The sequence below is a fragment of the Mytilus californianus genome, unplaced genomic scaffold, assembly GCF_021869535.1.
Source record: "Mytilus californianus isolate M0D057914Y unplaced genomic scaffold, xbMytCali1.0.p SCAF_6, whole genome shotgun sequence".
Taxonomy (NCBI): Eukaryota; Metazoa; Mollusca; class Bivalvia; order Mytilida; family Mytilidae; genus Mytilus; species Mytilus californianus.
Genome location: NW_026262712.1, coordinates 11,144,253 through 11,158,352, shown reverse-complemented (window position 1 = coordinate 11,158,352; position 14,100 = coordinate 11,144,253). Strand labels below are relative to the sequence as shown.

General features: G+C 32.0%; 1 protein-coding gene across 1 annotated transcript in view; it reads right to left on the bottom strand.

The window, feature by feature from the left end:
• Positions 1-400: 400 nt before the first annotated feature.
• Positions 401-14,100, bottom strand: part of LOC127705774 (uncharacterized) — a 158,686-nt gene continuing 144,986 nt past the window's right edge. The window contains exons 15-20 of the mRNA XM_052210128.1: positions 13,962-14,068; positions 11,534-12,772; positions 10,274-10,307; positions 8,452-8,738; positions 5,048-5,075; positions 401-3,233 (exon numbers count right to left, since the gene is read on the bottom strand). Coding sequence (XP_052066088.1) covers positions 2,938-3,233; positions 5,048-5,075; positions 8,452-8,738; positions 10,274-10,307; positions 11,534-12,772; positions 13,962-14,068 — 1,991 coding nt within the window. The 3' untranslated portion in view covers positions 401-2,937. The remainder of the gene's footprint in view (positions 3,234-5,047; positions 5,076-8,451; positions 8,739-10,273; positions 10,308-11,533; positions 12,773-13,961; positions 14,069-14,100) is intronic.

Genomic DNA, 14,100 nt, shown 5'->3' with positions numbered 1-14,100 from the left:
CCATGGACAGGAAACTTCGTCAAATCACCGGATTGATGTTGCTAAAAGATGATAAAACGATGCTTCGTCTTGCAGCAGGAGGCTAGGATAAGACGGGGATGAATTGACGGTGGAGAAAGAATTATATGAATTTGATTACTTGCGGACATAAGAAATTAGACAAGTGTTTAATTTTATAAGGATCTAAACACTCGAGTGCTAAGCAGCTTAGTGACCTTCAAGGAATTGTATTTTGAAAGTAGGGAGTATGGAAATAAGACCTGTAAACCCTCCATGACCAAGAAATAGAACTCTGTTTACATAATATTTATATGAACAATAGTGATATTTAAATTAGAATTTGAATAAAGTTAAAAGAGCAGAAGAATGAGAAGCATGCAATTATCAAAATAAACAATAATTATTTACAATATTTTCTTTAATGCAGACAAAACAAATAATTAAAATGCTAGGTACATAAGAGTATGTAATATGTCATATTAAACAAAAAACACATGTTTCTTCAATTAGAGATAAAATCAATATTTACAGATGGTCCTGATCTGTGTCTTAGCTCAGACTCATCAACAAACTAACAAATAATAAAAATACATACATAAGTGAATAATAAACAAAAGGCTCCCAAGAGCCTGAATCTCTCACCTGCATATAATATTTATTTTACTTTTATTGCAATCAAGTATTTTGTTTACTCGTAAATATTATTCAGTGGCATTTTCGTAGATCTAGTATTTATGATCATTTTTACTGTTACAGTTTAGACTTCTCTATTAAAGTTTTTGAAATAATTAGCAAAATTATAGGAATTAGTGAAAAAAAAAATGCTCCATTTATGGGCAATAAATACTTGTAGATCTTATTTTGCTGATATGTTTTGCTTTGAAAGTCTCTCTTTCTCTATCCACTATAGTTTTTTTTCACAAAAATGCAAACAAAAGGGTAAAAGTTATCATTCAGGGGAAATAAGCTATATGAGGGGTGGTTTGACATAAAGGCCACGTTGAATTATTTGTAGATCTCATTATGCTTAACTTCATTGACAATCACAGTTTCTCTCTATCTATTATGATTCTGCAAAAAAAAAAGCAAAAAATGGGTAAAAACCGTCGTTTAAGGTAGTATGGGTGTCGTTCGCCATCTTGGATTGTAAAAAACAGAGAACTGCCTAAGGTCCAAATTTTCAATCAAGTTAGCAAAATCTGATGCAGGAATGCAGATAACTAATGTGAATGATCATTTAAAAGAACAAATTTATAAGATTTTAACTCATAAATATTAATATTTTTACAAGCGTAGATTATTTTTGCTTGATTTTTAATGTTTTTAAATTGGCATTTTAAGGGGAAGTAACTCTGAAATAGTTCATTTTCTGAAGGAATCTACATGAAATTTTGCTATTTTGTATTTTAGGCGGAAAAACGTACGGTGAACCTATCTTTTCTTTTGATATTCCCAAAGCATTTTCTAAAAGCTATCTTCCGGTTTCTATTTTACATAACGATGCTTTTTCCTGTATAATCCATACAAAATGTGTCATTTTGTCACAACCTGTAGCTTGAAAAAATGCTCGGTGACCTATCAGTTTTATTATAGTTTTGAACATATATCAATATGTACTACGTTTTGGCAAAGTATGAACAAATTCTATCATTTTTAATTTATACTAATATTATTACTCCCATACCACCTTAAGTGAAATTACTCGTATAAGGAGTCGGATTACAAGATCTGCCATGTTGACTTATTTGTAGATCTTATTTTGCTGAACATTTTTGCTTATCATAATTTCACTCTGTCTATAATAATGTTTGCAAATTGAGAAAAAAAAATTTCTTTTAAAGGCAATAACTCCTATAGATTAGGGATTAGGGATATATTGATGATTTCGTTCACTGTTGACTTATTTGTAGATCTAATTTTTCTGAACATTTTTACTACTAAAAGATTCTCTCTATCTACTATAGTTTCTGCAAAAATTGCCAAAATGTGTAAACATTTTCATTCAAAAGCAACATCTCCTATAAAGGGGTCAATTGACGATTTCTGCCAAATCACTTATTTGAAGATCTTATTGTCCTGGTTATTTTTGCTGTTCAGAATTTCTCTTCATCTGTTGGACGCCAAGTGATGGAAAAAAGCTCACATGGCCTTTGAGGCTAGGTGAGCTAAAATATAACTGATAAACATGTAAAAAGAGGATTAATATTTACAGAAGACAGTGTTATATGACCTACTACAAGCACATCAGCAGATTCTCAAGTTACTTTATCATAATCGTAATTACAAGATACCTTGTGGTAAAATTAAAATGACCTGACAATTGTTGTAATTCCCTCTATGCACAAGAAGATTTTGAGGATATTTTGAAAATAAACTCACAAGTTCTTTGCACCTTTACTATAGGTAGCAATTTTAGATACCATTTTTGTTGTATCTAAAATAATTCCTAAATATTAAAAACAGGTTCCTTCAATTATTTTTTTGCTAATGGTATATTTAATAGTTCAAAAATTGTTGCAACTATAGCCATATTTCTCTCACCAACCTCAGTAGGATTGTGAATAGTAAGAAATTCATCTAATAAATGAAAATTATTTTTGACCTATTAGTTATTCACTGCAAAGTCACAAACAGCTTGAGAAACATTATCATAAAATTTTGGACTAGACAGACAGCCAGGTCAGTAGTCGATAAAATATAATAACCTTTGTTTCCTAAAAAATAAAGTGTTTCCAATTCGTGAGGTCAACCTAATTGATTTTGACTTTCAAAATGACATTCATAATCACAGAAAATCCTAATCAATAAATAGTATCATTAAGGTATTACACAAATATTGTGAAAACAATTCATTAAACTGTAGATTTTTATTTAAAGTTTACTACACATTCTTCAGATGAGATTATAATATGGAAGTTGTTTTGACTACATGTATTTTCAATTAATTTTGTACTGCTCTCGTAGAAATTTCATTCCACCAGATTGTGTTTGCTGGAGAGCTTTCATTAATTTGAGTACTGATGGCCTTGATTTGCTTGATTGTTTCCATTTTTTTAGAATGTCATATAACTGTTCGTACATGTCCTTAGGATATCTGTACATGGTTTCTTCAATACTGGAAAAGCTTATTCCTAATTCCAATCCAAGTTGAATAATGCAGTTTCCCAATTCCCGAGGCAACATTTTCAGATCTTCGTCTGAAGGGATTTTTTGTAATTTACTACTGGCAATGTCTTTAAAATAAAAGTAAATAGTAATTGGTAAATAGTGATTAAACTGTGTGTGCGGAATGCTTTAGTACTCAATGTACGCGGTTACCATCTAATTATAATTTGAAATCATAAAGAAATTCAAAATTAAGATAGATTTGAGGATATTTGTATACCATGTAACCGAGTTTTTCAATCATTGAACCATGCATTTGGTCACATCAAATATTAAAATACTATCATTCAGGTCAGCATTATTTACAATTAGTTAACCATGCACAGTTCAATAATAAATATCGGTATATATGAAGTCAAATAATGAACAGTACCAGTAATATCATCTTAAACAAGCATTCTGAGAGTATTGCATAGCAATACATAGTCCCCTACCGGTTAAAAATTCATTGTACAGGAAGAAAATGCTAACCTGATCTATAACTTGTCATGGTGTAAACTATATATCAAATATCAAGTCAATATCTTCAAGCATGACGAAAAAAAGTGTGGAAAAACTGACTATTTATGTGAATTTTCTATGTCCAAGGACCATAACTCTGCACAAAATCATCAGACCGAAACAAAATTCGAACTCAATCTGTAACTTGTCATGATAAAACTATATTACAATTATCAAATCAATATATGTAAGCATGACGAAAAAAAGTGAGGAAAACTGATTATTTGAGTGAATTTTCTAAGTCCAAGGACCATAACTCTGCACAAAATCATCAGACGGGAACAAAATTCGAACTTGATCTGTAACTTGTCATGACAAAACAATACACCAAATATCAAATCAATAACTTTATGGACAAAGAAAACAAGTTTGGAAAACTGATTTGCCGGACTGACGGATGGACAGACAGACAGACGGAGTGCAAACCTATAGTCCCCTTCGACTTCGTCGGTAGTGGACAAATTAAGGAATATAGCTCTATCATGCAGAGCTCCGATTCCTTTTCCACATTTGACTTTTTGGTTTGAACAGCTCTTTCAATATTTTATTATTAGGTTTTGGATTTTCAAATATTTTGGCCATCATCATCACTGAAGACATTATTAATTAAAATGTGCGTCTCGTGCAGTAAAATTAATACACTTTTATATCAGTACAAGTAAAAATACAATGCTCCACAGGGCGTATCTCGCTACGACTGCAGAGGTCAAAGCCTGAACAGTTAGGGCAAGTATGGACACAACATTCAAGCTGGATACAGCTTTGAATTTGGATTGTGATTAGATATTTGACACAGCATAGGTTTCTGAGAAAGAATGAATGTACGTGGTCTAAGAAAATTTTACATTTTGACAATTACCTATTATGGTCCAATATCCAAAATCTAAATACATGGTTAGAATCAGCATGTCAAAGAACCCCAACAATTCAATATTTGATAAAATCAAACAAAAGTTTAATTTTGGACCACCTGGAACTCCATGTGGACCAATTTGAAAACGGACCCAAAATATAAAATCTAAATACACAGTTAGATTCAACATATCTAAGAACCCCATTTATTCAATGTTATAGGGATTCATTGACTTATACTAAAGTATTGTCTGGAAACAAAATGTCTTCGGGTGACAACATTGTCAGTCCATAATAAGGCTGCAAAAATTTTGCGATCGTAAAAAAAATGTCCTAAACTTTAACGTATGCTGAGAAATCAAAGTTCACAGATAATTTCGGTAAAACACTTTTTTTATGAATATAAATTATTGTCAAATAAGTTTAATTTCAATGAATGAATTCTCTTGGATTTTTTTGTGTGTGCATCTCATTCTTAAAATCCCATAACCTGTATTGTTTTGATTGTTAGGCTCTAAATTTCACATACCTATGAAATCAGTGTTTTCTCTGAATATCTGTAACGTAAAATTTCTATTATTGGATGGATATTCATGTTATATGTTAAAACAAAATAAAAGTTGTGATGGTAAGCTAAGTGTAGTTCTATATTAGGAATGATATTTGAACCCCTAAAGTAAATGAAGGACCGACATTTATTGCTCCGGTCCTTGATGTTGGCGGTTTCAATTTAGAACAGAAAGAATGTCGGCTGAAAAAGTCACTGCATTTATTCCTTTTCTTCTTTTTCTATCCAAAATATTTCAGTCATATGAGTCTTTAAGATGTGAATGGTGTCATTAAATAATGTTGTTCATTATCATGAAATTGTTGTACAAAGAATAGAAAAAGGACGTTGATTAAAGAAGCAAAGATTTGGATGTCGATTTGAGAAACTAAAAAGAAATTCGATGAGAGGCACATAGAATCAGCTGTCATTGTGGAATCTTACTTTACTAAGATGTCAGATGGGCGTCTTTCTGAATCCAACATATATTACATAGTAGGAGTAGCTCTTGTTTAATTTGACATTCATCTTATTCATGTGAGACAATATCCAATATTTTCCCCAAGTATGACTGAGATATAGATATTTATCACATAGACTTCCTACGGTCTGACAGAAAACCTCTTTGTAATTTGTGTTGTCCGCTTGACTGTGCCGGAAAATTACCTGGTAGTCACGTAGGTGGCCTATTGTAAGTAAACATTTCTGCCTTACCTAAATTTCCAGTGGCAGTCTAAATTACTTGCCCTTTTTTCCAGGCAGCCTACATGTATCTTGCAAAACATACTCATATTAATTGTTAATTTGTTCTCGTCTTGACTATGTTTTCTTTTAATCTTAAATCATATTCAGATTTTGTAATATATCTCATATTGAACTTTAAGTCTTTAACACAGCGAGAAAATCCCACACCCGGAGGTACAAGACAAACAAACGCCAGAGGCTCCTGACTTGGGACAGGCACATACATGCGGTGGGGTTAAACCAGTTTTGTGGGATCTCAACCCTCCCCTATACCTCCAGCCAATGTAGAATAAACAGAATTTTGTGAGTATTGCATGGCAATACAAAGTCCCCTTCCGGTTAAAAAATCATTGTATTGGAACAAAATTCTAACTTGATTTGTAACTAGTCATGATAAAACTATATACCAATTTTATAAATCAATGTCTTCAAGCATGACGAAAAAAAGTGCGGAAAACTGATTATTTGAGTGAATTTTCCAAGGACCATAACTCTGCACAAAATCATTAGACGGAAATAAAATTCAAACTTGAACTGTAACTTGTCATGATAGAACTATATACCAATTATCGAATCAATATCTTCAAGAATGACAAAAAAAAAGTACAGAAAACTGATTTTTTTTTGTGAGTTTTCCAAGTCAAAGAACCATAACTCTGCACAAAATCGTCAAACCGGAATAAAATTCAAACTTGGTCTGTAACTTGTCAATATAAAGCAATACACCAAATATCAAATCAATATCTTCAAGCATGAAGAAAAAAAGTGTGGAAAACTGATTTGCCGGACTGACGGACAGACAGACGGACGGAATGCAAGCCTAAAGTCCCCTTCGACTTCGTTGGTAGGGGACTTACAAACATAATTATATTAATTGAATTAATTTAAATTAAAGTTCAATTGTATTAAGTATAGCATGCTTAGTTTGATACCAAATTTCAGGAACTCTCTGATTTGTATTTGAGAAAATTGTGCCCTACATTTTATAAAACAGACATATCAACGTAACATCAGTTTACCCCTCCTTTGTAAACAGTGGTATAATGAATTACCGTAGAACTTGAATGTCATATGCAAACAATTTGTTATGTAACCAAAAATGTTTCCACAATTTATAATTAACACTACAGTTTTATTCAATACATCAATAGATAACTTAAATTCACTTAATAATAAAATTGAGAATGGAAATGGGGAATATGTCAAAGAGACAACAACCCGACCAAAGAGCAGACTTAATTATTTGTTCCTTTAAAATTACACTAGAACATACCCGCGGGGATTTATAGCGAGGTAGAAATTATGTGAACAGTTGCAAGATGAATTTATGTAAAAGATTTTATGACTTGAGAATTTCAGGAAAGGTATCAAAAGTCATAGGTACTTGGGGACAGGACAAATTTTTTATTAGCCCTCACCCTTTTTTTCCAAAATCCGTTATTTTTTTCTATTAATTTCAATTATTTCCGCATTTTTCTGTATACTATGAACATACATATACTCAGGATAAATAAAGTGTATTTGCTATTTGCTATCAATTCCAAGTTTACTATCCATTGCAATCACTAATATAGAGACTCTATATATAATATATCAGTGACCGCCGTAGAAAATAATTGAAATTTATAGAAAACAAAAAAATAACGGATTTTGGAAAAAAGAGGGAGGGCTAAACAAAAATTGTCCTGTCCCCCAAGTACATAGTCCTAAACGGAAGTCTTGTCTATGACTTAAAAGTCCGTCCGATGACGGAAACAATATCCGGACGCCTTTATTTTCGTTTTTCTCCCAAAATAACCCAAACGGAATAATCATAATCGATAATGACAAATGCGACTATGCATGGTACCTATAGGACACAGAGGCATGCCGATTAATTCATTATGGAAGGAAGAGAAGCGACACACAAAATGAGGTCTTCTTATATAATAGTATAGATATGACCATGCAGTATACAAGTCTGTTATATGAAGGTTTTACTGCAAGTATCACATAAATCAAATATAAATCAATGATCAATGTAAACAAGGTCAAGGTCAGATCAAACCTTGCAGACAGTTGTGTAAACCTTACATTCATACCATTCACTAAATATAGCTAGGTAGCCTATTGATTATAGTTTCTGAAGTCAGACGAAGCCAGTCAAACAGTCATGTACACCTTACAATCATTCCATACACCAAACATAGTGGCTCTTTTGCTTTTGCTTATAGAATCAAACAAATAGACAAAATCAGAACAAAATAACATGTACTCCTTTTACTCCATTTAATCTATATACCACATAGTTGACCTACTGCTTTTAGTTCCTGAGAAACGATGTAACCTTGATCACTTATTTTGAAATGAGGTCGAGGTCACGTGAACCCTGTCAGACACACATGAAGACGTTGCAAGGAACCAATACACCAATGTAGTAATCCTGTTTTTCAGAATAAGTGAGAAAATCACATGACAAGAAACTATTCATGTTGTAAAGCAGTCACTGAGCCATGAAAATGAGGTCAAAGATGATAGACCTATGACAGATGGAAACACATATACATATTTAACACTGCTGTTGCCAGTTTGTAATCTCTATGTCTCACATTCTTCAACTTTCATAGCAGGTGAGACAAAAAGCATAATAAATGTAATCTTACCTGACAAAGGGAATGAGACATATTCATTCTTTCAAAAGCATCTGAAAAATCTTTGAATTTCACTGTTTGGAATTTGCTTTCCCTTTTTGTTTGAAGCTTATACATGGCCATCAGTTTTGAACCCAAAGGTCCATTCTTATGGTAATAATGTTCTATTTCTTCCCATTCAGCTGTTGTTAAACCAAGATTGGTAATGAACGCGAAAAAATTGTTTATATGGATTTTGTTTGCTATCCGCACCAGATGCTGGTCATTTGGACTTAGATGCAAAGTTTCTTCTTCTAGACCTAAAGTAGAAAATGTTGATTTGTTCTCATTTATCAAAACCTTGTTTTTAATTGATGATGTAGTTGAGATTAATGTTGAAATTAAACAGTAGTATCTATTAAGTATGCATGCTTTCTGCAAAAACATGCATGTTAAAACGTTTAAACCCGCTGCATTTATTTGCACCTGTCCAAAGTCAGGAATCTGATGTTCAGTAGTTGTCGTTTGTTGATGTGGTTCATAAGTGTTTCTCGTTTTTTATATAGATTAGACCGTTGGTTTTCCCGTTTGAATGGTTTAACACATGTCATTTTTGGGGTCCTTTATAGCTTACTCTTCGGTGTGAGCCAAGGCTCCGTGTTGAAGACCGTACTTTGACCTATAATGGTTTACTTTTACAAATTGTGACTTGGATGAGAGAGTTGTCTCATTGGCACTCATAACAAATCTTCCTATATCTATGTGTACTTTCTGTTTGTTTAAGAAATCTAAAGACGTTTTCATCTGTATTATTAATAAACTGTTGACATAGAGATATGTCTCGCATCTTGTAATTGTGATGGTATAATGCAAATGTTGAAATTAAAATGTCAATATTTATTCATGTAAACAATGCTATTCATTCAAAGTCAATGAACCATAACTAAAGGTGCAAGGCCAAATAACACAACGAATAACCTCCATGGAAATATGAATGGCAATGCCTTTTAAACTGCGTACCAAATACCATTGACTTATCATAAGTGGTTGCATTTAAACTAAATTTAACTTAAAACTTTAACTTGGAAACTATGTAAACGTTCCTAAATCAAAGAACCATGATGAGTTGTTGGGGCCATATAATCTCAATGGAAATCCGACTTTCAAATGCCTTTACAACTACATACTAAATATCATTGATCGAACATTAGTCCTTTATCTTAAACTGATCTATTCACAAATTTTAACATGTAAATAATGCAAAACATCATCATCATGTTCATCGAAATGTGCCAATGTTAATACATCTGCATACCAACTATCTCTGACATACCGCTAATAGTTCCCATTAAACTGACCTAATCAAAAACTAATTCATGTAAACTAAGATAAAGTTTCAAAATCAATATAAGGGGTTGGGTCAAATAATCTCCATGGAAATGAAATGTGCCAATGCTTACATTACATCTGCATACCAAATATCATTGACCTCCCATTAGTGGCACCCACAAAACTTGACCTAATCACAAACTAATTCCACTGCTAGAAACAGCTCAGCTTATTAGTCATGTTTTTTCAATTTTGTTGACTTGAGACAAAAATATATTGCACAAAACATATAATTATTGCAATTGAACTGCATGTGATTACTCTTATTACTCATCTTTTTTTTCTTAATATAAAAATATTAAAATAATTACATGTAGAAATAAAAGCTCTTTGGTGATAAGGAATGCAAAGCAAACAAATAAATAGCATAAATATACACTTTATAAATTTCAGTTTATTAGATTCAATCAATTTCTTATGTTATTTAATGAAATAAAAGCGTAAAGGAAATTATTGTATTGCTTACCTTTGCACTCCGAGCTGCAAGCAGCGTTCGTTTGCTTGGCAAAAAAAAGTTATGCATTATGTATAGATCATGTGTTGAAATTCAAAGCATAATGCAATAACATTATATCAAGAAAACATTTTATTTTAAAGTAACAGGAAGCAAAAGTCTATAAACAAAGTAAAATCATGCATGGTTTACTTTTACAAATTGAGACTTGGATGGAGGTCTCGAGTTGTCTCATTGGCACCCATACCACATCTTCTTATACCTATTCATACAGTATGTATATAACCCAACTCGTTTGTCTATGCTCATGTCTTTAGTGAGGCTTTAGATGTCAATGAACGTAATCTATGTTCAACTGGTAAACTGTCAATTCAGGGATTACCTCAATCTTTTATTAAATTCTTTCATAGTTACAAAAATTTGCAGTTTGGCTGTATCTTATATAGAATATTTGTTGATAACCGGATAGCACATCCTAATTTATAACAGAAATGTTGCTTTATGAAAATTTATGGTCCTTCATTCTGTCGATATCAAATACTTGTATTTCGGCCTTGAACTAGGTCACACATTTTTAAGTCTAGTCATTTCCATAAATGAAAACAACATTTTATTAATTTCATGTGTAGAAGCATTTTTCTGGATTTACCTTCACCAGGAATGCTCAAGGTCATACATCAGGTCATTGTTTTTTTTTTTTTTGTTTGAATCCTTCGCATTTTGTCTGATGGGGGCCTTTTACAGCTGAATATATGTTTTGCTCATTGTTGTAGGCCATACAGTGACCTACAGTTGATTAAATGTTTGATTTGGACTTTAGTTTTTGTATTTGTAATCCCACCATATCTCCTTAGCTAATACTGGATTCATTTATTTTTGTGTGAATCAATTTTTCTTGATTGAGAAACACTGACATTTTCGAGGATATTTGATTTTGTGGTTTTCCAAAGTCGCCATGTATTCATATAGAAATTTTTTCACTTTTAAATTCATGGTTTCCCTTTTCCTACAAAATCCACGAACATTGATATCCAACACTTTATAAATTTCATGCATCAGAAGCGCTTTTCTGGATTCAACTTCATCAGGAATACTTAAAGCCAAATATTTGAGGGCCAAGGATGTATAAGTACTGAAACAGTTAAAGAGCTATATGACAACAAAAGACCTAAAATAATAGGCAAATCCATCATTTGCCTCGACTTGATTAATGAATGATATTGGTACCTTGTGGTTAATTTAGTTATGTTTTTTCCTGCGATACTCCATTACCTTTTCAAATATCCAGTATAAACAGTACGTCTTGTCATGCTCGATCGGATTATGTTCACAAACCCAACTCTCTTTACTTTTGGCGCATGCAAGTGATACTAAACAAGGCTCCTGGTTATATATACATCCTACTTCTATTTCAAAAAGACTGACTTCGTAAATCTTTAATGATGTCTGTCCAAAGCATTCCTTATAAAAATGTAAAACCCTTTGTAAAGCTGACGTCATGCATTCTTGAATACTTGCTGCTACATCTGGTGATATAAAACTCCTGGAATTCTTGTTCGTCAAATAGAGTATTAACCTTTGATCTTTGATTACAATTAAGAGTTCATTGTTGTCATCAATGTTTAGAATAGCTGATTGGAAAAAAAGACAAGGGCGTCCATCAATTTCTTTCAAAGGCCATATATTAACTGCTGCAGCGATGAGCTTAAAAGTCAATGCCGACGGAATAGCACATTCTTTCAAGTAATAAGACAGGCATATGGTTTTCTGTTCTTCACAGGGACAAAGCTTGCCTGGTAATCTAGTGTTGACAACGCTTGGTACCATATATAAGGGATCACTTGTTTCAACTCTGTTTTCATGTTTTGGCTGGACAAGTATATCAAGATGTACAAGAATATTGACAATGTACTCCTTGTACTGATCAGTTGGCAGATAAACATCAAACGGTGACTGGGACCAAAGTTTAAACAACTGTAGTTTTTTAACTGTACCAGTGTTTGCAGTGTTTTCTAAGATGCTTCTCAAATCTTGTTGTTCTGGCCAAAACATTTGGTTAGTTATAAATGACCTTAAAATATTCACCATTACTGTAGGCTGTACAACTATGAAATTGTCGAGCCCTTGAATATTGAAATATAGAATTTTTCCAAGAGAATGTTGGATTCTTAAAAATTTATCAATCAAATATTCGGGCAGTGAAAATTCATCGTTTAATCTGTTTAATTCTTGAATTGTTTCCTTTGGTATAACACTGAAATTGTTTGTACGCATTTCAGAAATTTGAAGTTCAAGTGGAACCCATGAAATTGGCATTCGTTGTCCCCATGTTGATTGTTTGAAAGCAATATCTACCAATTTCTCTTTCAGATGCTCTATTTGTGGATCTTCTGAGTTGGTTGCGTTGATGAAAAATACTCTGTCGTACAAAATGTGTCTATTTTTAACATGGGTTGAAAATAGTTTAGCAAGTTCAAGTGTGAATGTTCTTTCTTTAGCTAACATTGCATCCTAAAACAAGAAGACACATGATAAAGTTTGTTTAACATATTAAGCAGGTGTATTAAATCCTAATTTAACTTTATCATTAAAAAGTATTACTATAAATTCAGAAATTATTGCGAGGTTTTTATTTAAGCGAATAATGCGACTGGGTGAGTATCGCGATAATAAGAACTCGCATTCTGATATCTGATACATATAACTGTATGCAGATTTTCATGAAATAGCAATAATGAATCTCGCATTTTTGTCCATTCCTCAAAGATCGCAATAACAAATACATGCAATAATTTCTGAATTTACAGTATATTTGGTATAATAAAATAAGTTTTTGTTACGTTATATGTTACAATTTTAGAAAACATTTTTTTTTGTATTTGTCTTTTAGCTTTTCTTTTTCATTGCAACTTAATAACTATTGCAGGCAAAAGAAAATAATTAAACTTATTAAAGGGGCACTAGCTTCGAGAAATTAAAAAAAAAAAAAAAATATGATTTTTTTTGTGTAATCATTAATGAAAGTGAAAAAGTAAAATAATATTTATTTCTGGATACTTTCTTATAATCATAAACAAGCTTCTGTCTAAGTTTGGTAGAAATCCAGGATAGTTTAGGAAAGTTATTAAAATTTTAAAATCTTTAACCACAGAGTATATGAAGTGTTCACTGGCAGAAAAACTAAGTCCATTTATAAGTAAAATATGGATAAACAGGATTTTTTTTTTACAAAATTTACTTCTGGATTTTATCTTATGATCATAAACAAGCTTCTGTCCAAGTTTGGTAGAAATCCAAGATAGTTTAAGAAAGTTATTAAAATTTAAAAAACTTTAACCACAGAGTGAATATTTGTGGACGCCACCGACGGAATGTAGCATCGCTATGTCTCGCTTTTGCGACAAAAGTCGCAGGCTCGACAAAAATGAGGATATCAAATGGAAAATGCCACATTTGTCAAAATGACAACAACATAGAAACCATGCAATACTTTTTTTTAGTTGTAGTATATCACAGTTGATTTTAAACAAGCTCCAAGAAATACTTCATCAAACATCAAACATAGGAATAAATAATCCTATTGTTGAAAAAGACATGATGTTAGGTAAAAACACAGGAATACTCAAATATGATAATTTTCTAAACACAATTATCATATATTCTAAATGGACTCTATGGAAAATTAGCCTATTTAACTTACCATTTCCAAACAGTCACTGTGCGTTGCAGCAAACAATATCATTGGCAACAGATCGTCATCTTCTTTGCAATATACCAGAATTGAATTCACCCAGTGGACAAGGATATCTAAGTTAAAAATTTAAAATATTCATCTTCAA